General features: G+C 37.1%; 1 protein-coding gene across 1 annotated transcript in view; it reads left to right on the top strand.

The window, feature by feature from the left end:
* Positions 1–24,761, top strand: part of LOC18425707 (alpha-mannosidase) — a 48,226-nt gene that overhangs the window by 9,526 nt on the left and 13,939 nt on the right. Inside the window, 10 exon segments of the mRNA XM_020662156.2 lie at positions 800–865; positions 975–1,031; positions 5,460–5,670; positions 5,848–5,984; positions 17,327–17,392; positions 17,491–17,550; positions 17,697–17,768; positions 22,163–22,210; positions 22,497–22,616; positions 24,553–24,618. Coding sequence (XP_020517815.1) covers positions 800–865; positions 975–1,031; positions 5,460–5,670; positions 5,848–5,984; positions 17,327–17,392; positions 17,491–17,550; positions 17,697–17,768; positions 22,163–22,210; positions 22,497–22,616; positions 24,553–24,618 — 903 coding nt within the window.

Below are 24,761 nucleotides of genomic sequence, written 5' to 3'. Positions count from 1 at the left end.
TTCTGCATATGGTTAGCAGCTCAACTTATATCAAATGCCGGCTACATGTTTGGTCAGGAACCTTGTTTTGACATTGGTGGACCATGGGAATCCTGTTCTCCTTGCAATCCCTGCCTTTTGGGGCTTGTTGGGTTGTATACGGATTGTGATGTTCATCCCTCGGTTTCATGCCCTTGTTATTGGGACGTAGCCGCATATGTTCAGTTCATGGTGATACGATGCTTGTGGACTGGTTTGATGCTGTTGGTGTTTATGAATCATATTGATCCAAAATACACCCATATAGTGACCACTTCCTAAGCAAAGTCCTTTTTGACGGAAGATATTCAGATTCTCAAGGAAATATTTGTTATTATTTGATTGTACATCTTTATATCAGTTTTGTTTATCCAAAGGACGACATTGGTCATTTTTGTATTAACATTTACTTATATGGAAATTGACCTCAGAGTAATTATCCAGTTCTAACATGCCAAAACCTCAGTTGATTGACTACTTTCCCATTTCTAAGATCTAGAATTTAATGAACAAGAATTCGAGACTTTTAAAATCACTAGTTTGACGAGAATGCTTGTCTATTCCTAAATAGTTGCATCTGTTCGGTAGATTCTAGACAATTGTTGGCAGTAGAAGTATGTGTGTATTGATCACTTAAGTTGGAGAGAAGAATTCATTTGATTCATTTGTAGATATGATTATCTTACCTATGACAAGTATCTTATGCTTAATTTTCCTCTGCCTCATTTTTCTTCTAAATTGTATTCCATCTAATATTTCCTTGGATTTTGGTCAACAACAGTGTCACTTGCTTAACATAAGCTATTGTCCTCCAACAGAGGATTTAATTCCTGAAAGAAAGAGCTTGGTGAGCCTTACCCTTTTCGACATGCATTAATGTTTGTTATATGTCAAAATTTTGAATTGCACTACTCTATCCAGTATTAGTAATTTTTTATTTAATTTTGCATTCTTAGGTTCTAGTGGCATACAATCCCCTTGGTTGGAGTCGCAACGAGATCGTCCGAATTCCGGTTTGTCATTATTCCTCCTGAATTATTTAAAAAAGAATATTTTTCGGCCAAATGAATGTCTTTTTTGTGCGTGTTTTTATGTTGTGCTAACTTTAATGATCTTTAGTCATCAAGAAACTATATTGTTTCCTATTTATCTATGCTGCGTTCTATTAATAAATATTAGATTTTTGAAGGGCTCTTTTGTGGTGGAATACAATTGTTTGGAGAATATTTAAATGTTATCCTTAGTGGAAGATACGAAATGACTATTGCATTTCTTGGAAGGTTTTCTAGTTGTGTGCTTTGCAAGTATTAATTCAGTGATGAATAGCTTAAAGACATAAATGGACATGCATAATAATGAAGAAGCATTCTGAAAAAGTTCTTCAATTTGTTGTTTCATAGTATTTGAGATGTATCATATTGAATGAATGTTTAGTAATTAATAATATCTTCTGTCCATAGTTTCAGTGGCTATGTATATTTCCTTGTTTAGCTAACACCTTTATTAGGTCACGAGTATTCTCTCATCTTTTATTCTAGTGAACAAGGATGAGGTTGGGTAAGACGTACTCGACCTCTTTATCAAAAGAGGTTATTGTATTAGGAGGTGCGTGCTCCTCAAACTCGTTCCGTTCTTCATCCTCTTGGTCCTTATGATACGGTTGAAATGAGCATGAGAGCTGGTGATTGCGTGATGACATTAAGAGACAAAAAGAAACAGTGACGATGTTAGGCGACATGGAGTTCAGAGTTCGGAGAAGTTAGTTGGTGAGAGGGATGAGATTGAGCACTTGAGAGATGGGGTAGGGGATAGGAGATACGAGGGGCATGAGAGAGAGAGAGAGAGAGGTCAGACCAGGAGTCGAACTCATAGATTTTGCTGATTACAACACCATTTAAATAATCATTGATATTCATTTAATGAGATTCTCTAATGATAGAAAGAGAAGTCAGGTTAGGAGTGATGGGTGTAGTTTTGTGGAAGTCAAGGTAATAAATTTAAAAAATTATATATATATATTTTTATTAATATATTTGAATTCAACTTACATCACGTATGGTTGGATTTTTATACTGTTATAACAGAATGGCTCGAAAATAGGTCGTTATTACTTGAAAAGACGGATTATCATATTTTTTTTATTTTTTATCAAGTTTGCCCCTGGTTCGATTTTTTAAACATTGGACTACTTGATTTTCGTAAAAAATTCAACAGAATGCGGTCTGATCGAACCCTCTTGATTTTCATAAAAAATGTCAAACAGAATGCGGTCCGATGGTTTTAATGCTTAGTTCTAAATTTAAAAGTATTATATGGACTTGGAAAAGGGCAATTGTGCATATGTATGCGTGCATACACTTGAATGGTCGCAAATTCTCCTTTGAACAACTACTTTTTGCTGCTCTATCTCTCTCTCTCATCAATATATGTTTGAAATCTCACCTAAAGCTTCCCACATACGGAAGTTGAAGTCCAATAAAGCATATGAAGGACATATGTTGTGCCTTCACTATTATGGTAGAGATCTGGGGTGTTTCAACCTCTACCGCACCGTTTATGATACATGTTTGAAAATAAAGGCATATGCAATAAAGGCATATGCAATCAGATGGTTCTAACATTGGACCATTTAGTTAATTTATAATTAGTCTGATGGTAAAAAATGAAAAGTCTCGAGGTTACCAAGCGGTCTGATGTTTGAAAAATTGGATTGGGGGCAAATTTGGTAAAAATTATAAAAATTCGGAGATCCGTCTTTCCAGGTAATAGCGGCCTATTTTCGGGACCTTTCGTTATAACGGTATAAAAACCCGGTCTGTACATAAATTTCCAAAAAATGAAACCCTCAATACAACCTAGGACTTTTTTTTTTACTGCCAAAGCTGACAAAGGTAACTCGAGAGCAATATCCAGCCTTCCACCATGAATTTTACAATATATGTTCCTGAAAAATCATAAAATGTATGTAGATATGTCTGAAAATAAATAAAAATAGCCAGAAAGACTTACTTGATCATGCTTAGGGTTACCCCCATAGGACTTGATATACCCTACACCCGATTCCCTAACCGAAGGTGCACTTTTGTCCTTTTGATCTTGGTGGATTTTCAGCGGTGGGACGGTTTTATAGGCAATTCTTCTTATTCTAGGGTTTTAGAGAGCATACAAACCTAACTAGGGTTTGTAGAAACCTTTTAAGATCAAATTAGGGCATCTTAGGAAGGAATAGAATCCTCTTAGGTTGGGCATGCCCACTTTTTCTTCTCCAAATAGCAATACCTTAATTAGGGTTTCAACATGCCACCCTTATTTTATCAAATTATAGGTGGCATGACATTTTTGGAAGAGAAAGGAGAGAGAATACGGATTTTTAATAATGAGAGAGAGAGAGAGAAAGAGAACTCTGGGGCGTGGAGGAGAGAGAGCTATGTGTATAGAGAAAGAGGTTCAATTGTATTTTAAATAGAAAATTTCTTCTCTTATTAGGAGTAGAATTCCTTCTCCAGGTATGCCTATCCAATGACATAGCTTGACCAATAGGAATTTAGGAAATCTATGGGTGAGATGATATCCACAAATCAGCCATCATGATTTTGGATGAAAAAAATTAAGGATTTTATTCCTTTTTTCTTTGACTCATTTCCAGCATAGAGTCCAATTAGAATTATATCCAATCTAGAACTTCATATTATCTTTATAAAAAATTGTAGGAAGTCAGCAACAATAAAATTTAGTAAAAAATAACTCCCACAACAACAATATACATAATCTCTCTTTTTCCTGTTTATTTTTTTTTATTTTTTATTTGAAATACTCTTCTTTTAAATATTATGTAACTAACTTCTAATTAAATTAAAACAAGGAGTGGGGTGTGCCACCCCTATGGTGCACAAGTGGGCCCCATAAGCCACATGTCCCACCTGTAGGGAGTGGTACACACGTGGGCACTAAATCCAAGGCCCTCACATGTGCCCTTCTTTATTTGCTTAATTATAAAAATACCATTTTAATAGATTTTACAACAAAAATCAATTTTAAATATTCTAAAAAAAATTCCAAAATTCACAGAAACATTTCTAATACCAAAAATAGAATATTTAGAAGTGGACTGACACTAATGGGTCAAAATAAATGTCTTCTCGACCCAGTAATCGTGATCCACAACTGTCTTCTCAAACCAACTCAACAAAGACCTATGACCCACAGTCTTATGCAGGGGCTCATGATTGCCTTGTCAAAGTTGGCCAATAAACAGAGGAACTGTGATCCTAGAATGTGGATTTCAATTTTCACATTAAGAGCACATCTAGTATCTGTCACTACAGTGCAAGGGGTGCTCTCTATGCATATGAATACGTGTCCCTCTATAGGGATGCTTCTCGATAATGCGGTTGTCATATGTATGTGTCGTACAAAAGTTTTTTAAGGCTCTGACCCTCGCTCTCACAGGCCAACAACCGCATACAGGAGACTACACAGTTCTCATGGCCTGCAAACATCATCCCTGGGTATCTCTCCAACCTTAACAACGGATAACCCATTGTAAACTCTTCTTAGTAGTGCCACATACCCAGGGGCAAGGGTTTTAAGACATAACCAAGGTCATAAACCGCCTAACCCTTGGTTAGTCCACACACACACGCACACTCCCATTGAAGTGCATAATCCACTATAAATATCATTTTACATACTCTCATGGCCTTGACAGGCCACAAAGCTGCAACAAGGAGAAGAACTCAAAATTTTCTCATTACAACACCTTTTAAATATTCATTGCTAGGATTCTATGAACCCATTATTTGAATATTTGAATTTGAAAGATGTATGAAATCTTATAGAAATACATGCTTTTTGTATGTAAATGAAGGTAAAATTACCCATGACTCAATGGAGAAAATCATAGGAGTACAAAAAGTAGAGAATCATAGCATCACATTTAGGCGCCAATGAACAAAACACTGCCAAATACAACACAATGTTTCATTAGTTACAACTCATGGGATCTCATACTCTTGTTTTGTAATAAGTATGTTTTTAATTGATGATTGGTAGAATATTTGGATATATCTCCATTCTACTCCTTCGGTGATTGGATAAATATTCTTGGAGTGTCAAACCAATTTGTTCATCTCTATGATGTTAGAACATGCTATTGGAGCATCTACATGGTTTATTTTGTTATATTGTTTGTGCTGAAGTGCAAAACTTTGATACGAAACCCCTTTCAAAGTATTTGTCCCTCAGGAGTTCATCAGTTTGATGAAAAAAAGTTCATTTATTTGTCATCATGACGTATGATAGAATTCGTTATATGGGATGTATCTTAGTGCATATTTATTGTATTTAGATGGTTTTCTTTAGTGAAGGATATTCACGTTTCAAAAGATGATCAAGTTTACCGTTCTCTACTGTCGTATGTGGATATTGTTTTCTCATATCAGGTAAACAATGATCGTCTTGTTGTACGGGATTCTAGTGGGAAGATGATTGAGGCACAATATGTAGAAGTTGATAATACTACGAGCAGATTAAGGAGCTTATACACAAAGGCATATCTGGGAGTACCTTCTAACAAAGTCCCAAAATATTGGCTTTTGTTTCAAGCCTCGGTGCCATCATTGGGATGGAGCACCTACTTTATTTCCAGTTCTGGTGAATTTTGTTAATCTTTCTGTTTCTTGTGTTCTTGTATTATGAATTTCATATTATAAGTTTCTCTGATGTAATTATTATCACAGAAAATAGAAGCATGATGAACTGAGAATTAAAAAATACAGACTCTGCTGATTCTCTCTTTTACTTCTGTATGTTTATAATTTAATGGTACAGGAAATAGATCCACCGTGTATAGACCAGGAATGGACCCTTTGAAAAATGGGACAATTGAGATTGGTCAAGGGGCTGTGAAGATGACTTTCTCATCAGTGTCCGGACAGCTTCAACACATGTCTAATAAAAGAACTGGAGTGAGTCGTCTTCCCTTTATGCTCATTCAAACCGTGATGTTGTGATGCATTTCCTCATTCTTTATAAAGAACTATACTTGGAAAAACATATATCTGGATTTATCTCTGCTTGACCATTGAAGCAGTAAGAAGTAGATTCGGTGATTTAGAAGATGGGAGAACTATTTGTGTAGCTATAGTAACTTTTGTTGGTGTTTATGTATCTTCTCCAGTACAGAGCATAGTTCTGTAAAAATCAGATGACATAAATGTTGCATGTCATTTGTCCACTTATAATGCACGAACCTCAAGTTCTAACTTGTGAGATTATATGAACGTGGAAAAATAGATTAACACATCTATTTCTTTCTGCATAATATTGAAGTGTGGAGGTAAATTTCTATTCTCAGTTCTTGAATTTGAGCATGATGTCTGAATAACTGAATGCTTGTTTATAAAATTATTTTCTTTCCAAGTTCCATGCAATTGCTGACTTCTGCATAATCTGCATGCCAAAATATACCTCTTGTAATTCTTTGGTTCAATGTTAAACCTAAGTTACACGTTTGGTCAAAATATGCGCGACACAGATTTTGAGCTAAGCTAACTGTAAACTTGAAGGCATGATGAACGGTGGCATGGTCTCGTATTTTCTTGCAACTGCTTGGTCATACTAACATCGCAATCCTCTTAATCTTGCCTGAAAAGGTCTCCGATCTTCTAGCCTATTAAGGTCTCCAATCTTCTAGCCATTAGGATCACTTAGAAATCTGAATGTGTTCTTGATTCAGGTACTGTTGATTCAGTTTTATAGAAACCTGAATTCAGATCATAGTTGTTGGGAATGGGACTGGGAACGGTTTCTGGGATCAGGGGCGAGATCAATGGATCGAGGCTACCCGGAAGCCCCTTATGATAGTGCTTGATGTCCTACAATATTAAATCTAAGTAACTCGATCTCTGTGTTCTAGGGATGGAACTCCCCAATTGGATAGGATCAAGCTCCCTAATTAGATAGGAATAGCATCATATCACTACGAGCTTCTTAAAAGAGTTCTTTGATATCTTCCACGTTTTGTCTCTCTCTAGCATGTGCACTCATGGTATTGCATGTTAATACAGCTGGCTATCTACATGTGATTCATCAGCTGAAAAAACTGATTAAGTGGGCTGGAATTCAATGTCTATACAATATTAAATTCAAGGAACTTAATCCCGGCTCCAGGGATCAAGATCCAAACTTCTAGAAAATGCAATGCGATCCATAGAAGATCCGTTTCTGGGATCTTAGGATCAAGTTTCTAGAACGAATCGCCTACCACCAGTAACTATGATTCATATTCCACCTCCAAGAATATGATATGTAACCGCTGTTGTTTTTTCTTATTTAGTGGGTTTAAGAAATATGCCTCTTTGTAAATTATAGAAATAGGAAAATTTTCATAGTGATGCTTCATCTTCCTCTCTCTTTAGTGAGAGAGAAAAGCTGCAATTTCTTTCTCTTCCTCTCTCTTGCACCTCTCTCTCTTGCAAGAGAGAAGCTCCAGTTTGGTTTTTGGAATGGGCAAAAGGAAATGATGGACGATTAAGACATTCTTCAGAATCTAGGATGCTTTTTAAAGAACACTTGGATTTGACACTCAAGTTAAAATTTTTATAAGCAACACTTTCACAAGTAAGTTTCCACAACTCCTACTCATTGTTATAGCTACAAATTTGAATCACTGAAAATGAAAGAATTACAACTTATGTTGTCCCGAAGTTATAAACACAAACACATTGATCATATAGAAGCAAACAACACCATTTAGCATATACACTTATATATGGACTGTAGGTACACTTTTTCATTAACATAAACCAACTCCAAAATTTACATAATCAAATCTTGATGACACATTAATAAACTCAAAGTTACAACAAATAAGTACAAAGTAATGAGGAGATACCAATGGTTGAACCCTTTGTGCCCAGATCTCTTAATCGTCCCTTTTAGGGACTTAATTTTGTCCCATGGATGATAGCACAGATGGCTATTAAACCCAATGGTTGATCTCACTTATGGAGTGGGACGCTTATGCACACTAGAAAAGCACTTGATGAATTTTTGGTGATGAAAATAGTGAGCATAAATCAGCTATAAACAACTCATACTATGTGGGAGTATATGGCCATAAACTTGAGAAAACAAGATTAGTTTCACATGAGAAATACTTTAGGATTAAGAGCTAATGATATAGTACTCAAATGAGCATCAAAAGCTTGCTGATATGCCCAAAATATCTACAAAAAAATATAAAAGAAATCGGGTAACAAAATAATGGAGATAATGGTGTCTTGGAGCAGAGTAGTAAACTAGACTACACTTGTGATGGTATATATGTATAGTTCTACAAAGGGCTTAGAAATCATGAAGACTCAAGCATTCATGGATGAAGAGGCTACTGTAATATGAGATTTACAGCAAAGAGAGGAACAAAATACTCTAGAAATGAAAGGATAGGGGTATGGAAGTTACCTTAAGTGTAAAGCACCAAGTAGCCTAGACATCATGGAAGAGAGCTCTAATGGCCATAATATTTTTGCACACAACTGGGAAGAAAGAAGGAAAAATGGGGTGTGGAGGATCTCTTAGTCTCCATCTTACTCTCACCAAGTGTGCTGTAAATTGTGTATTGAATGAGGTTAAGGGGCTATTTATTGGCAAATTCAAGCGTGGCATTTTGAGTGAGTTGATTATGGCCCTTGATGGTCATCATCCATGGCACATAAGAAGGATTTGATCCTAGCTACTCATCTTTATCTAGCCATCAAGATCAAAGGATGAGATTTTACACCCTTATCACTCGTTAAAAATCCTAGATTAAGCTATTTTATCAACTTGTCCTAAGTTAAAAATAAATTTCTCATATGCCATATAAGCGTACCCAAAATGCCCATTGTCAACCTTTTGGAAACAATTGAAGAGCTAATGGAGAGGGTGTGCCCCTATGGTAAATAATAACATACATTCTTCCCAACCAATGGGATGAAGCCAATTCAAAAGTTTTACATGGGCTCAAGCCAATAAAAACATGCCACACAAAAAATGGCTTTTAAATATCATTTTCAACCATGGATTAGGGTTTAAGCCAGAATTCATGGCATGCCATAACCCTAGACCCGTGTGATTGAGGGCCAAATTTACAAGTGACTCAATAATCACTTGAGTTATTTTCTCATTTAAAACATTATAAAACATATTTGAACAAGCACGCAAATACCAAAGGACACCCCATTTGATTTTGATGTCATGCGTCAGCCATGAAAAGAGTGGCTATACAGAACTCAAGGTATTAAATTAATTTTTTTTATTCAGTATACCTGAATTTTACTTACAAATATCTCTAAATATTGCTATAAATCAAAATAATTCCCTAGACACAACTTAGAATTTTTATTTTTACTACCAAAAGAAATAGAAACTATCCAAGAGCTTAAAACAAACTTTCACTATAATTTTTAGTACAATACAAGTTCTTGAAAATTCATAGAAAATAAAAAATAATACTGAAAATTAATTAAAGCTACTGGAAAGACTTACTGGTAGATGCCTGGAGTTACCCTTATAGATCTCGGTACACCCCACACCCGATTTCCTAACCGATGGCACACTTTTACTTCTTTAGGTGTTGTTGAAAATTCTAAGAAAGAGAAGCTTTGTAGGTAATACTTCTTTTTAGGGTTTTAGAGAGCTAAAAAATCAACTAACTCCTATTTCTTTCTTTTTCTTCGAATTGAAAATAGAAGAGTTGAGTGAATCCAAAATACAAAGGAGGTTCATAGCCAAAGGTAAAGATTTTAGAGTTGGAGTTATTTTGGAATGTTCCAGTTGTACTCGAAATGGTGCTAATGCTAAGAAGGAATCACTGGGCATTTCTAGATATATTACTGAAAAGAATCGACACAATACACCTAGTCGATTGGAATTGAAGTGAGTTTATAAAAACACTATGGGATGAAAATAAGGCTGAACTTGTGGAGTTGATCTCTCTCTAAGTTGGTTGTTTCCCTTCTTTTCTCCAAAATACAAACCTTTCTTTAAAATCATTAGAATTGAAGCGAGTTTATAAAAACCCTATGGGATGAAAATAAGGCTGAACTTGTCGAGTTGATCTCTCTCTAAGTTGGTTGTTTCCCTTCTTTCTCTAAAATACAAACCTTTCTTTTAGATTTTAAAGATCCTCATTTTCTTTCCTTTAATAGAAGGTGCTCAAATAAGGAGAAGGTGCTCAAATAAGGAGAGAGAAAGAGAGAGGTATAATTCTCTCCAAGAGGAGAGAGGGTGGTTTGGAGAATAGGAGAGAGAGGGTGGAGTGAAACTAAAATAGAAGAGAGGGTGGCGTGAGAGAGATAATCTTGTTGTGTAGAGAGAGGTGGTTCAAATCTTGTTTAAATAGAAACAAGATCGATTTCCTATTTTGAACAAGATTCCAATCTAAGTATGCCTTATCTAATTTCCAGCTAGACTTTTAGGATAATTAGAAAATCTGTGGGGTGAGAGAGATTTTAATTAGAGCCATCCATCCCACAAATTAGCCATCATGATTTTGGGTGGAAAGATAAGAACCCTATCCCCGTAGATTTTGACCCAAGTCTAACTTCTTTTTAAATTTGAAATGTGGCCAAACTTATCATAATCTAGATCTCTTATAATCAAATATAATCCATATTTTAAAACTCCTACTAGAATAGGAAACTAAATCTTATTTGAAAAGGATTTGCTATCTTTTAACTAATTTAAAACTTTGAACCAAAATTAAGCAAAATATGGGACGTACCCCTTTTCCCTAGAAAAGTGGCATGCCACATTGTTTGCTAAAATAGTGGCGTCCCCCCCTTTTCGTTAGAAAAGTGGTGTGCCACTTTTTTTGTTAAAATAGTGGTGTGCCCCTTTTTGCTTTAAAAAAAATAGCGTGCCTCCCTAGGGGATAATGTGGGCCCCACATAAGTGGCACACACATGTGGGGGTTGGATCCCCACATGTGCTTTGTAAAGTTTTAAAATTTCAGAAATACCTTTTTGCTGAATATTACAGCACAAATAATATTTTAAAATTCTGAAAAATATTAAAAAATCATAAAAAAATTTATAATAGCAAAATAAAATATACTAGGAGTGGACTGGTACTAATGAGTCAAAATTAGCAATAATAAGGGCACTCCACTTGATCCAAGAACCATGATCCACTACTATTTTTTTATCCAACCCAACAGAGACCCATAACCCACAGTCTCAAAGCAAGGACTCATGATTGGCGTGTCAAAATTGAAAAATAAAATTGAGACCATGATCATGGAATGTGAATTTCAGCTCTCCCCATTAAGAGCAAGTCTAGCACTTGTCACCACAATGCAAAAGGGGTCTCTATCTATGCACATATACGCGTGCCTTTATAGGGTGCCTTCCCAGTAATGCGGCTGTCATGTGTACATACGATGCGGAAGTTTGTTGAAGCTTTGACCCTTGCTCTCGCAGGCCTACAACCGCACACAAGAGACCACATAGTTGTCCTGACCTAGAAATATCATCCCTGGGCATTTCTCTGACCTCAACAAGGGATAACCGACTGCAAACCCTTCCCGGTTGTACCATATGCCTATGGATAAAAGTTTTAAACATGACCAGGGCCATAAACCACCCGAGCCTTGGTCAATCAATACATACACTCTCCCTGAAGTGCATATTTCACTATAAAATCTCATATTTACGAGCTTTCTAGGCCTTTAAAGGCCACAAAACCGACATTTTCCACTTGGTCTTTGAAGGCCATACAATCACCCCCTCTCAATTTCTCTCAAGCCCATCCCATGTACATGTATGGCAAAAACATTTGCCACTAATCCTTTAGTCAAAGGATCTGCTAACATGCCTCTATTGGGAGATGTGCAATCTGAATCTCTCTTGCTCAGATCTTGTTGCGAATGTGGTAGTTGCACGACTTTAGATGCCTCTATTTCTTATGAAACCTCGACTCTTTTGTCATATAAATAGCTGCCTAGTTGTTGCAGAAGATTCTGACACACGGGCACTTCACTGCATCAAATCTAAGTTGATTTAGGAACTTCTTCAACCAGACTGCTTCTTTAGCCACGAGAAAACATGCCACGTACTATGGCTTTATAGTCGAGAGTACAACAATATCCTGTTTCTTTCAGCACTAAGAAACAACTCCACCTGCAAGCGTGAAGATACATCTGGATGTGGACTTCATCTCATTTGGATCGCCTTGATAGTCCACATCTGAATATCATTGTATCCATATATTCGAGCCTCCTCCATAAGTGAGTGCGTATTTAATGGTTCTCTTCAAATATCGCAGTACTCTTTTGATGGCCTTCTAGTGCTCCAGGCCTAAATTACTCTATAACCTGCTAATCAAACTCATGGGAAAATATAAATCCAGTCTTGTCCCTGACATAGTACATTAGTGACCCAATTGCACTTTTGTATGGAATTCCTTGCATGGCTTCTTTTTCTTCTGAAGTAGTGGGACACATGGCTAGGCTTAGCTTGGTCTTCTTATCAATGGGGGTTAAAATGGGCTGGCAATTTTCCATTTCAAAATTTTCAAGAAATTTCTTACAATATGTCTCTTGAGATCAGTTTCAAAAAAAAAAGTTCTCTTTTCTGTTTCGAGTAATTTTGTTTTCCAAAACATATGAATCATCGCCAAGATCCTTCATATCAAAATGCTGTGGCAAGAAAGCTTTTGTCTCCAATCTGAGACTCATCGAACTACTGGCAATTAACATGTCATCCACATATAGAGAGATAAAACCACTTCACTCCCACGACCTAAACATTTATACAATAGTCGTCTTGGTTATGCACAAAACTAGCAAATGACAAGCTCTTCTGAAACTTAATGTACCAATGCCTTGATGCTTGTTTCAGGCCATAAAGGGACTTCTGGAGTTTACACAGTAGGTTTTCCTTACCCTTTTTTATGAAGCCGCCCTCTGGTTATCTCATATAAATTTCTTCTTCTAGCTTTCTTCTTCTAGCTCCCTATTCAGAAATGCAGCCTTAACATCCATCTAGTGGAGCTCGAAGTCGAAATGGGCTGCTATAGCTATTAGGATTTTAATGGAAGGGAATTTTGCTATAGGGGAGAAGGTTTCATCATAATCTATTCTTGCTTTTTGGGCAAAGCCTTTAGCAACTAATCTGGTTTTGTATTTCTCCACCTTCCCTTCTGAGTTTAGTTTTTTCTTATAAATTCACTTGCAGCCTATGGGCTTTCTATCAGGAGGTAGTTTCACTAGTTCCCAAACATTGTTTTTTTGATCGAGTTAAATTCATCAATCATGGGTTGTTCCCATCGTGCCTTTTCATGATAGGTTATTGCTTCTTGGTAGGAACAGGGTTCATGTAGGGATTCTTCTTCAATTCTCTCATATTATTCTCCTACGTAAGTGAAAATGTTAGGTTTTCTCCAATTGGTTACTTCTCCTAGGACGAGGTGGTTCGAGATCCACGGCCTGACTAATGTCATTTTTTATCTCATGAAACTTGGCTTGTTTCAAGGTGTCATGATCCTCAAGGAATTATTCCAACATCTGTATCAGGATTATAAAAACGATATTCCTTACCCTGTGGTGGGTATCCTACGAAAATGGACTTAACAGTTTTAGGATCTAATTTTGTCCTATTTTGATGGGGTATTAGGACATGGGCAGAGCATCCCCACCCTTTGAGATGATCAAGGGACAGAGCACAACTAACGAAAATTTCATGAGTTAGTGGGACAACTTTTGTGGGAGTCCTATTAATGATATAATTGGCTGTCAAAACAGCTTCTCCCTAAAAATCTAGGGAAAGTTTAGCATGTCCCATCATGCTCCTTACCATTTCCATCAGGGTCCTATTCCGTCTCTCAGCTACCCCATTCTGCTGAGGAGTGCACTGTCGTATATTGATGTAGATTACCATGCTCAGTACATAATTCTTTATTGAATCTTATTTGAAAATGATTTCCCATCTTTTTACTGCTTTAAAACTTTGAACCAAATTTATGCAAAATATGGGGTGTGCCCTTTTCCCTAGAAAAGTGGCATGCCACCTTTTTTTACTAAAATAGTGGCATACCCCCCCCCCCCCCCCCCCCCCGTTTCCCAACAAAAGTGGGGTGCCACTTTTTTTTTGCTAAAACAATGGCGTGCCCCTTTTTTTCTTTAAAAAAAATGGCATGCCTCCCTAGGAGGTAATGTGGGGCCCATATGGGTGGCACACACGTGGGGATGGATCCTTGGTCCCCACATGTGCTTTGTGAAGTTCTGAAATTTCAGAAATACTCTTTTGATGAATATTACAGCAGAAATAATATTTTAAAATTCTGAAAAGTATTTAAAAATCATAAAATATTTATGATAACAAAATAAAATATACTAAAAGTGGACTGGTACGAATAGGTCAAAATTAACGACAATAAGGGCACTCCACTTGACCTAAGAACCATGATCCACTACTGTTTTCTTATCCAAAAAACAAAAACCCACCCACAGTCTCAAAGTAGGAGCTCATGATTGGCTTGTCAAAATTAAAAATAAACAGTGGGGCCATGATCCTAGATTGTGGATTTCAGTTCCCCCATTTAAGAGCAAGTCTAGCACTTCTCACCGCAGTGCAATGGGGCTCTCTCTATACATATGTATACGTGTCCCTTTATAGAGCTACTTCTTTGTAATGCAGCTGTTATATGTACATGCTATGTGGAAGTTTGTTGAGGCTTTGGCCATTGCTCTGATAAGCCTACAACTGTACACAGAAGACCGCATAGTTCTTTTGGCTTACAAACATTATCCATGGGCATCTCACCAACTTCAACAAGGGATGACCTACTGCAAACTTTTCTCGGCTCTACCTCATACCGAGGGATAAGGCTTTTGGACATTACCAAGGTTGTGAACCGCCCAACCCTTAGACAGTCAACACACACACTCCCACTGAAACACATATTTTACTACAAAATGTCATATCTACAAGCTCTCTAGCCTTTAACGGCCACAAAACCCAACAAGCTACTAGTGGTCCCTGGGTGCCATGTGTAACTTTATGGTCACTTGGGTGGCATGTAGGGGGCCCCACTAGTTATCCTCAAATGGAATTCGGCTAAAAGAAATCCAAAACCCCATTTTTTTTGCTCCTGAAAATTATGAAAAATCCCAAAAAATTCTAAAAAATTCTATAAATTATATTCCATCATAAATAAGTATCGTGGCATCAAAATAAATTTGAACACAAGGTAAATGAGATCGTTAAGCTGAAATCTAAGTATTGGGGTACTGCACTGGGCTAGTTTGAAATGATGGTCCATTCTCTCGAAATGACCCAACAAGCCTTTGCTTCATAGTCTGTGGAAAAGACGTATAATATGGCTTCTCAAGGTCACCCTAATCAATGTCTCATCATTCTCAATTGTAAGTGGATTATAGGTGCACCCTTTATACAGGGGTCTTCTCAAGGCGCATGTGCACAAGCTCTTCCTAGTTGGATTACACATTAGAAGAGTGTCTTCCCATATGACTGTCGGTGCACATGCCATAAGGTGGTCTCGTGTCATGGTAAGGACTCATGTCCCATGAGTCAAGACCATCCTATACAGGGCCACTACACTTAAGGTACTCAAGTTCTAATCTCTTCATGATTCTCTTAGCCTTGGCCAACACTTAATTCATGAGGCATATAGTTTAATATCCCTGACTTAGAGGTGACCCTCACACTTATAAAAGCGATTTCTCTCTCTTACCGGTATATTTCATTGCCTCATGTATTTGGGGTATATGATTTTAGGCTCTAGTATGCTAAGCACCTAGAATTATCATCTCTCATTCACTCGCATTGAGCTAGGGAATCTTAGATTTAATGCCTTGAAAGGCAACAATTCCAACATGCTCTTCAGAAAGATCGTAAACCATGTCACAATTTTTGCCATTTGTGGCCATTAAAAGCCTTGATGCTTGGTTTTTGGTTCATAGCTCAATGTACTCCCCATGTATTTTGTGTACTCATGTATTTCTGATATTACCAAAAAATAAAAGTAAGACTCCCGATTTGAATTGGAGTGTTGGGCTTCATGGATGAAATAGGCCACGAAAGCATGCTCTATGGATTTGGAGCGGGTACTATGTAAGAAGGCATTAAAAAATTTCCACCTCTACTACCTGTAAGAAGCCACATTCTCCAAGTAGCTTGAAGTCCACTTCAGTTTTGGTGTCTGCAGTTGGTCTGTCCAAATTAGATGGAGGCAAGATCAATGGTTGTCATCCTTGTTTAAGTCATTGTAATCCTAGTTTTAGCGAGAAACTTGCTTTGATACCATATAAAACTTTATCAATAGAGATTAGAAGAAGAAGAGGAAGAGTGGTCTTGAAGAGGAGGCTGGGTCGTTGCACTCTGTTGATGTGGAAAAGCATACATCAGTATAGATGAGTTAGGGTTAAGAGCAATTTACTCCTATACCCTTATATACCTAACAAATTACAATAAGAGACATAGCAGAAATAATCTACATAGGATAGTAAATATTACATCTATGCCCCAAAATCAAGGCCAAAACATATTAGTGCTAATATGGAAGGAGGAACAAGTTATATCTTAATGGGTCCTAGGTCTTGAATATGTAGCTTCTCATGGTCCATGTTGACTACATCTAAGCTTAAGGTTTGTGGATTGAATAATGGGGTGTTCTCATTGCCTTATCCCATCTGAATTTGTTTTTCTTGCTTGCCCATTGGAATAAATAACCAAGGTGCTTTAATCAACAAAAGTTGGAATATAATTAGGTCTTATCATCACTTAATGTAGTGCATTGGTGATTGATCTATCCCATAGGATGATTAATGTGATCTCTGTATCTTCGTCATCTTTCTGATCTGTGCTTTCTAGAATTGTTCAAAACCCTGGACTCAGCTCAATGTCAATCTAGTCTCCATCTCCTTGGTATGAGTTAGCTGAGACATTCCAATCAAATGATGAGACAAATGTTGATACTAGGCCAAGACTCGGCACAATTCTGGGTAAAGTTGGATTTTGGTGAGTCTGGAGTTGACTCGTCGAATTTTTAAAATATGATTAGATCGCCCCATGAGAAATTAAAAACAGAAAATTTCAAATAATAAATTTTTGTTCTAAATTATAATATATTTCTTGCTAATTCTAAGTTTTTCATTGTGATTTACTTTTTGTATCTTCTTAGGCAAGTTCCTTTTTTAAGGTTCAGATATTGTAACGAGATTAATATCATCTCATTTTAGAGGGTAAAAGGGAAAGTGTGGATTTCATACACTTAATTGCACTAAAATCAATGGTTTACTGCATAGGTGGATGTACCTGTTCAACAGAGCTATCTATGGTATGGTTCAAGCGGTGGGGACCAGGACCCACAGGTAAGTAACTATGTTCCTCAGAATTTTATCTGTGCTGTCTCAAAATTTTGGTCATTGGACTAAATGGTGGCAAACATTGTGTTTGTGTTTTACTTTAGGCATCCGGTGCGTACATATTCCGGCCAAATGGTTCTCCTCCAACAGTTGCCTCTAGATTGGTAACCACTTGCATATTTTTACTTTCACTAGCATTTTCATAACTTTCATTGTCAGTTTCACAAGAAGTTGTCATGAAGCCGGTTATTATTTTGTATGTTAGAGTTCTAGTAAGATGTGTCTTAATATCAATTGTGCTCAATTTTAGGTACCATTGAAGATTCTTAGGGGACCAGTAATGGATGAAGTGTATCAACAATTTAACCCATGGATCTCTCAGGTTTTGTACCTTCCCCTTTCTATATATATATATAGCATTCATTACGAACAATACTCTCTCTCTCTCTCTCTATACAGACACACACATATATACACTCATGAACATCTCTATTACACACTGGATCATATCAAGTAGACTGTATGCTTTCTCATTTCTTAACTTGAGACTGTACACTCTGAAAGATTTATTTTTAACCTTGAGCTGACAGTTTTATTAGGGCCTTAAGCCAACATGTTTATTGAGACTTCTTTATGTGTTTTTCCTTTTCTTTAACACATCCTTTAATATACGCATCAACTTTCCGATGATTGATATGGAATATTGTGACGCGCCACATTATTTTTCTGATTGTATCACTAGCTGTTTATGAAGTAAATGTTTGAATAAGAGAGCATCATTGAAATTGGGACATTGTCGCTGCAATTGCGATATTATAACCATCAAATAACAGTTCACATGCTTTGAGAAATCTTATAACACCATTCTGGGTACCAATCTTTTGATAATTATTACAATCTGAAAAGATTTTATGCTCTCGCGGGAGATCATTTGCTCCCTCAGCCCAAATTCGACGTAGGAATATTTCTAGGACCCCCAAGCTTTTGGGATTTGACCTACTCAATACAGACCGTCCAATTCTTGGACAGTGAAAATCCTATTTATTTTATTTATTGAGTTAATTTTTTGAAATGCTCATCTGGTGATCGTAAAGTGGCTTCCAACAGATCAAGTGAATCCTCCTAAGTAGGTCAATTGCCTAAGGGAGTAAATGAAAATTTTGCTATTTTAAAACCAAAGAAGAAAAATGCTTAATCCACTACAGGTTTCCACCTAATATCCATCCAACATGGATGGTCATGTCCGTCAATATTGTCCTCACTTTCATAATCCTTTGATTGACAAATCATTGCACTAGAGATTTACTAAGATTGGTTTTGTATTTCCAGCCAATAATATCTAGAATAAACTGTTATGCGTCTTCCTTCCAAATGTAATTAGTGGGAACCCATTGAATGCCTACTGTTCACAATATTAACACGGTTAACTATGAATTAGGGGATTCCAAAATCCACTTATTAGTGATCAATAATGTTCGGGAAGTTGGCATGCCATGCATGTGACCCCCATATAGCATTAAACTACAAATCATAAGCACAATGAGTAGGGAAAATTCTCTTTAACATGTTGCCAAAGTTGATTAAACCAGAAGTCATGCGAGTTTTTTTCCGTGGAAAATTTACTCCGGAAATTCTTATCAAACTTCACCTCCTTGTGCTTATTGTACGAGCTGCTACTCATCGATTCTTGCTTGTCCAGGATCTGGGGTTGCAACTGGCTGGGCTTGGGAAGTGCCACGGTTGCCTAAGCCTTGCCCAAGATCCAAGCGGCCTGACTCAGATCCAGCCCTAGCTCTGCCTGGGCTAATGGCCCTTGACCCCGGCCTAGTCCTATAAGTACATGGGTGGCCTTGGCGCTGTCCTACCCTATTATGTCGGAGACAATCTTGGATTGCACTTCGCAAAAATAACTTGAATATGTTGGGTTTTTGTGGTCATTTAAAGGCCTTATGAGATTATGTATTGAAATTTTATAATAGTGGAATAATGAACTCCAGTGGGAGTGTGGTCCAAAGGGGCCGAAGTTGGCAATACTGCTGCCCTGACTCAAACTACGCTTAACGAGCTAGGCCAAGTTGAGTTTTAGAACCCTATGATACCTATGCGTATAGCACAACCGAGAAGGGTACAGGATTACCCCTTGATGAGGTCGTAAAGATGCTGAGGGTAGTTGGCCAAGAGTCTTTATGACCCTTGTGCGTGATTGGTAAGCCTGAAGGGATAAGAGCTAACTCCTCATCATGACCATCACAAGGCATGCACATATGATAGTCGTATTGGGAAGTAGACAACATTGAGGATGTTACGTGTACATGTGCTAGAGATAGCCCCCATGCACCAATTGCGATGAGTGTGTACAGATCTGTGTGACCTAGACTTGTCCTTAGGAGGAACTTGTGTAGTCCATAGACTGGGATTATGTTGTCATCACATATTGACTAGCTTTGGTAATCTAATCATGAACCTCTGTGTGGATTGTGGGTCATGAGAACTACTGGGTCAGTTTGAGAAAGTGAGTGTGGAACATAGTCACCAGTAGAGATGTAGTGCCTCAATATTTTTTCATTTTCCCATGTTGTTTCTTGATCTTGACCGCCCAACATTCTGCCTCATAAAGTAAAGCTGGTCTCATAACTATCCTACAGAACTTCCCCTTCAGCTTCATTGGTATTTTAGTGATCATATCAAACTCTGATTGCACATCTCCACTTCACCCACCTAACTCTAATTCTATGTGCCACATCTTCCTTAATCTCTCTATTTTCCTACATTATCGCCCCAATCCATTGAAAATGCACTTTATTTGGTATTTCTTGGCTGTCAATCTTAACTACTACATCATCTTTGCACCTATTATTACTAAACTTGCATTCCATGTCCTCTGTCTTACTCCAGCTAATTTTAAAATCTTTAGATTCTAGAGCATCCTTCCAAAGTTCTAGTATTGGCGCCTCATTGATCAAAACTATGTCGTTTGCAAAGAACATAAACATGAATGCCAATTAAACATGTGACAAAATTACTTACTTAAGTTAAAACATAATTTTATTTTAAACTGTATAAAGCACTTTATAAAACAAACCACCAAATTCCACAATAGGACACCCATAGGCTGTCCACATCATGCTGACATTGACAACCTAGTGCTGATGTGGGGCTACCACATGTCACCCTATGGCCACTTGGGTGGTACATGTGGGCCCCCCACTAGTTGTCCTTGTGTGGAATTAGCCCCAAACAATTCTAAAAATTTCTTTTTCCAAAGATTTCAAAAAAAATCTCAAAAAAATTATCTAAATCGTTTTCCACTAAAAATACTCACCTTGGCATCTAAATAAAATCAGACAATAAGTAAATGGCATCTCATGGATGAAATTTAGGTATCGAAACAATCCGCTGGGTTAGTTCAGAATTATGGTCCATTCTCCTAGAATGACCCAACAAGCCTATGCTCTATAGTTGCTGGTAGAGATGCATAATATGGGTTATCAAAGTCACCCAATCACATCAAAGCACTCGCTCCGCGAGGGGGGGGCAGTGGATTATAGGGGCACCTCTGAGGACATTGTACGCCTCGTATATAGGGGGTCCTCTCAAGGAATATGTGCACTAATTCTTCATAGTTGGATTATAACATATCAGAAGAGCGGCTTCCTGTACAATTGTGGGTGCACGTTCCATAAGGTGGTCTAGTGGCAGGGTACAGACTCATGTCCCTTGAGTTATGACCATCCTATACATGGCCATTATACTTAAGGTATTCAAGTAAGCTACTTGGATTCTGATCTCTTTTTGGCCTCTTAATTCTGATGTTATCACGTAAGGCATATAGTCTAAGTATATCCCTGACTACAAGTAACCCCTACACCTCCAAAGTGATATCTCTTTCTCACCCGTATAATCTCATTGCCTCATGTATTCAAGGTATATGATTCTAGACCCTAGTGCACCAAGCGCCTAGAATCATGTTATCTCACCTTCCATTGAGTAAGAGAATCTTGGTTTTAAGGCCTTTAAAGGCCATAACTCTAACATGGTGCAGGGGGTCATTTCTTCTGCACATATACACGTCATACCCCAATAGGTCGCATCCCAAGACAGCTATCATGTGTACATGTTGTGCTATGGTAATGATGAGGATTTGGCACTTGTCCCCTCAGGCCGGCCAAACGCACACAGGGGTCACAAAATCCCCTAGCCAACAAACCACTATGTGCATCTCTCTGACCTCGTCAAGAGATAACCTTACTGACCTCGTCAAGAGACAACCTTACATACACTCCACGGTTGTGCCATATGCCCACAGCTGAAGAATTTTAGAAATCATACCTGACCTAGTTCGTCAAGCCCGGGTAAGTCATGGCATCAAAAGTGCCTCCCACCGGACCCTACTCCCATTAGAGTTAACACATCACTAAATGAAAAGATTTTATTTTGACATGCTCTCATAACGCCTTTAAATGGCCACATAAACCCAACAAATAATAAGAATATAAGGAATAAAATCAAATATAGAAGTAATAAACGTAAATAAAAATAGAACAGATCAAGCAATATTTAATGACATAATAGTTACATAAAAAATGAATTTGCTAGATTTATTAATCCAACTATCTGAAGTCTATTTCTCAATGATACTCAGCTGGAGCATCTTGCAGTGTATGTGCCATTAGCTAGTTATATTTATTATCTCTTTATCTTGCAGTATGATTCAAATATTTCCAATCATGAGAATCAGATTACTGAAATTCATGCTGCTATCATATACATTCTCAGGTGATTAGACTTTTCAAAGACATGGAGCATGCTGAAGTTGAATTCACTGTAAGTTGGTTTCTTCATCTACTTTTACAAGTTTCAAATGATTTTTTTAATAGCTGAAGAGGCTGGAAGGAACATCCTCATTACTTAGGAAATTCTATGTATAACTTTTGAATCTTATAACCTAGTTATACAAAGTCCATATCAACCGTAATGTTGTGGTTTACAATCTATGGCTATAAATAATAGTCATATGAATTAGTAAATTTTGATATTTATTTGCAGATCATGATGTTGTTTGTTAGATTGTTCCAATAGTTCTCTGAAATAAATAATTTTATGTATGAAGATTGGTCCTATTCCCACGGATGATGGTGTTGGAAAGGAGGTCATCTCTCAGATCACAGCAAATATGGCAACCAACAAGGTGTTTTATACAGATTCCAATGGGAGAGATTTTCTAAGACGGGTACTCTTTCTCTTCTTCATTACCGACAAATTTCCGTAAATCATGAAAATTGATTGAACCAATTTATGCACTCTCATCTATGGCCTTCTTTCCTTATTCTGCATTTTGCAAGTCTTTACAATGGTTGCATGCATTATAATGGTTGCATGCCATTATCTTGTTGTCATAACCATTGACGTAAGAAAACAAACTTTTAAAACGATAGGTTCGATAAGAAATTTCATTTCATATTATTTTTATCATTGCTTAGGAATGCATTTTGTTTAATTATAACATCTCTTTTTGTATCTAAATTCCCAAAAAAAATTTCCTATGTGCTTTGGTAAAGATTTATGATAAATGTATAAGGTGTACACAATGCTTATGAACCTGTTCCACGTATGTAAAGATTAACAAATAGAACATCTGTTCGGCTAGAGATTTAACATGGTTACTTCTCTGTACTTAATACAATTTTCATTCCCAGTTGGCTGTGCCATTGATATTCCAAACACCATTAGTGACTCTAGAGTCGACTTGGTCACTGACCATTTCAGACAGCACCCCCACCTTTTAACTCGGCAGATTGCTCTGGCTCAGCCTGTTTACCCTTTCAAAACTGTTGGCCCTCTTATTGTCCTCTGCTAATATTATTTTTCTATTAAAAGGAAACAAAGGAAATGGGAACTGGAGCCAGGGGAGAGCAAGTATTTCTGAGGATTAAGGTAAGAACAGGATGAGTTCTGGGAGGGAGAGTGTGATCGAGGTTCTAGAGGGTAAGCTGCACCCAAAGTATGAGGTTCAGACAACTAAGGTTGAAGCACGTCCAGGTTCATTTTGGCACCTTGTGGTCTAGGAGCCAACCTCCTTGTTTTAACAAACCTGCATAAGGGTTAGCTGATGTAAATGGGCATTTACCAACTCCTGCTTAGGTGGCAATAATATATCCATGTTCAATGAGGTTATTGTAGTTTGGCTGACGGACTTGTTCTAGCCCTCTTCGTTTTGGTGTTCATTCACACTCAAATCCATGAATCCAATTAAGGTTTTTTTTAAGATTTTTGATGCTCTATCCCTTCCTTTGTTTGCTACTCTATCTGCTGCCCTGGCCTTTAAGACTTCCATGCCTTACCCTTAAGAATCCTTGTAAACATGTTAGCCGCAATTTACCCTAGATGTGAGTCTATACATCTTGGTGTGAACTGCGAAATAAGCTGTTAAATTCGTTTGTCAGATCTTCACACTCCTTCAAATTTTGAAGTGAAGCAGCTATAAAGTTCATGCAGACTATTATAAATTCCATTTTTCTTTGATGTTTACTATTGATAACAGTTCCACTTTCCAGGACATTAGATTCTTTTTTTTTTTTTTTTGTATTTTAAGTGATTAGTTCAAAGGGATTGTCTACAAAGAGACCATTTATCTTTTATACATTGAGGTTAAAATCCTTCGTGCAATTTAAATTTCAAAATGGGTGGTTGTAAGAATGTCATTGAATAGACACAAAGTTCCAAAAAAAAAAAATTCTTGGACTTCATGACTTACCCCAAACCATCCAATTTGACATCTAATGAGTGGGAATGATTGTGACTTCCTTGTACAAAAGATAAATGGTCTCTTTGTAGACAATTCCTAGTTCAAATTGTATAATTTGTCTTCAATATGTTCTTATCATTTCTGTACTTGGAGATTTTGGACTCATTCCAATCGTGATCATTCTACTTGTGTTGAAAAAAGTTATGTATTTGTCATATTTTTGTATACCTATTGTTTTAGTACATTCCAATCATTATCTCATGTCGTGACATGTATGGAATTTTTTTTTTTTGGTTTTTTTTCTTGAAGTTTTGTACAATTGAGTGCACACTTACATAGAAATCCAAACCCTCTTAATATGATTGCCGAAAAATCTCGTTATGATGGTCATATGTGACATCATCATGATGTGTGTTCTCAGGTGCGGGATTCTCGACCAGATTGGTCTTTGCAAGTTAATCAACCTGTAGCAGGGAACTACTATCCAGTAAGATTTCTAATTTATGTTACCATGAGAAGAGGTCAATATAGCATTCTTTTCAATAGATAACCTTTGAAGTAGTAAATCAAAATTTTACAGTTGTGCATGGATTACAACACATGATTTGAGGTTTGTACAGAAAAAATGTA

This window comes from Amborella trichopoda, chromosome 9 (genome assembly GCF_054954075.1).
Source record: "Amborella trichopoda isolate Santa Cruz 75 chromosome 9, AtrichopodaSantaCruz75HAP2 v2.0, whole genome shotgun sequence".
In the NCBI taxonomy this organism is placed as follows: Eukaryota; Viridiplantae; Streptophyta; class Magnoliopsida; order Amborellales; family Amborellaceae; genus Amborella; species Amborella trichopoda.
The sequence above is the reverse complement of the archived record's forward strand: the minus strand, read 5'-3'. Positions and strand labels throughout refer to the sequence as shown.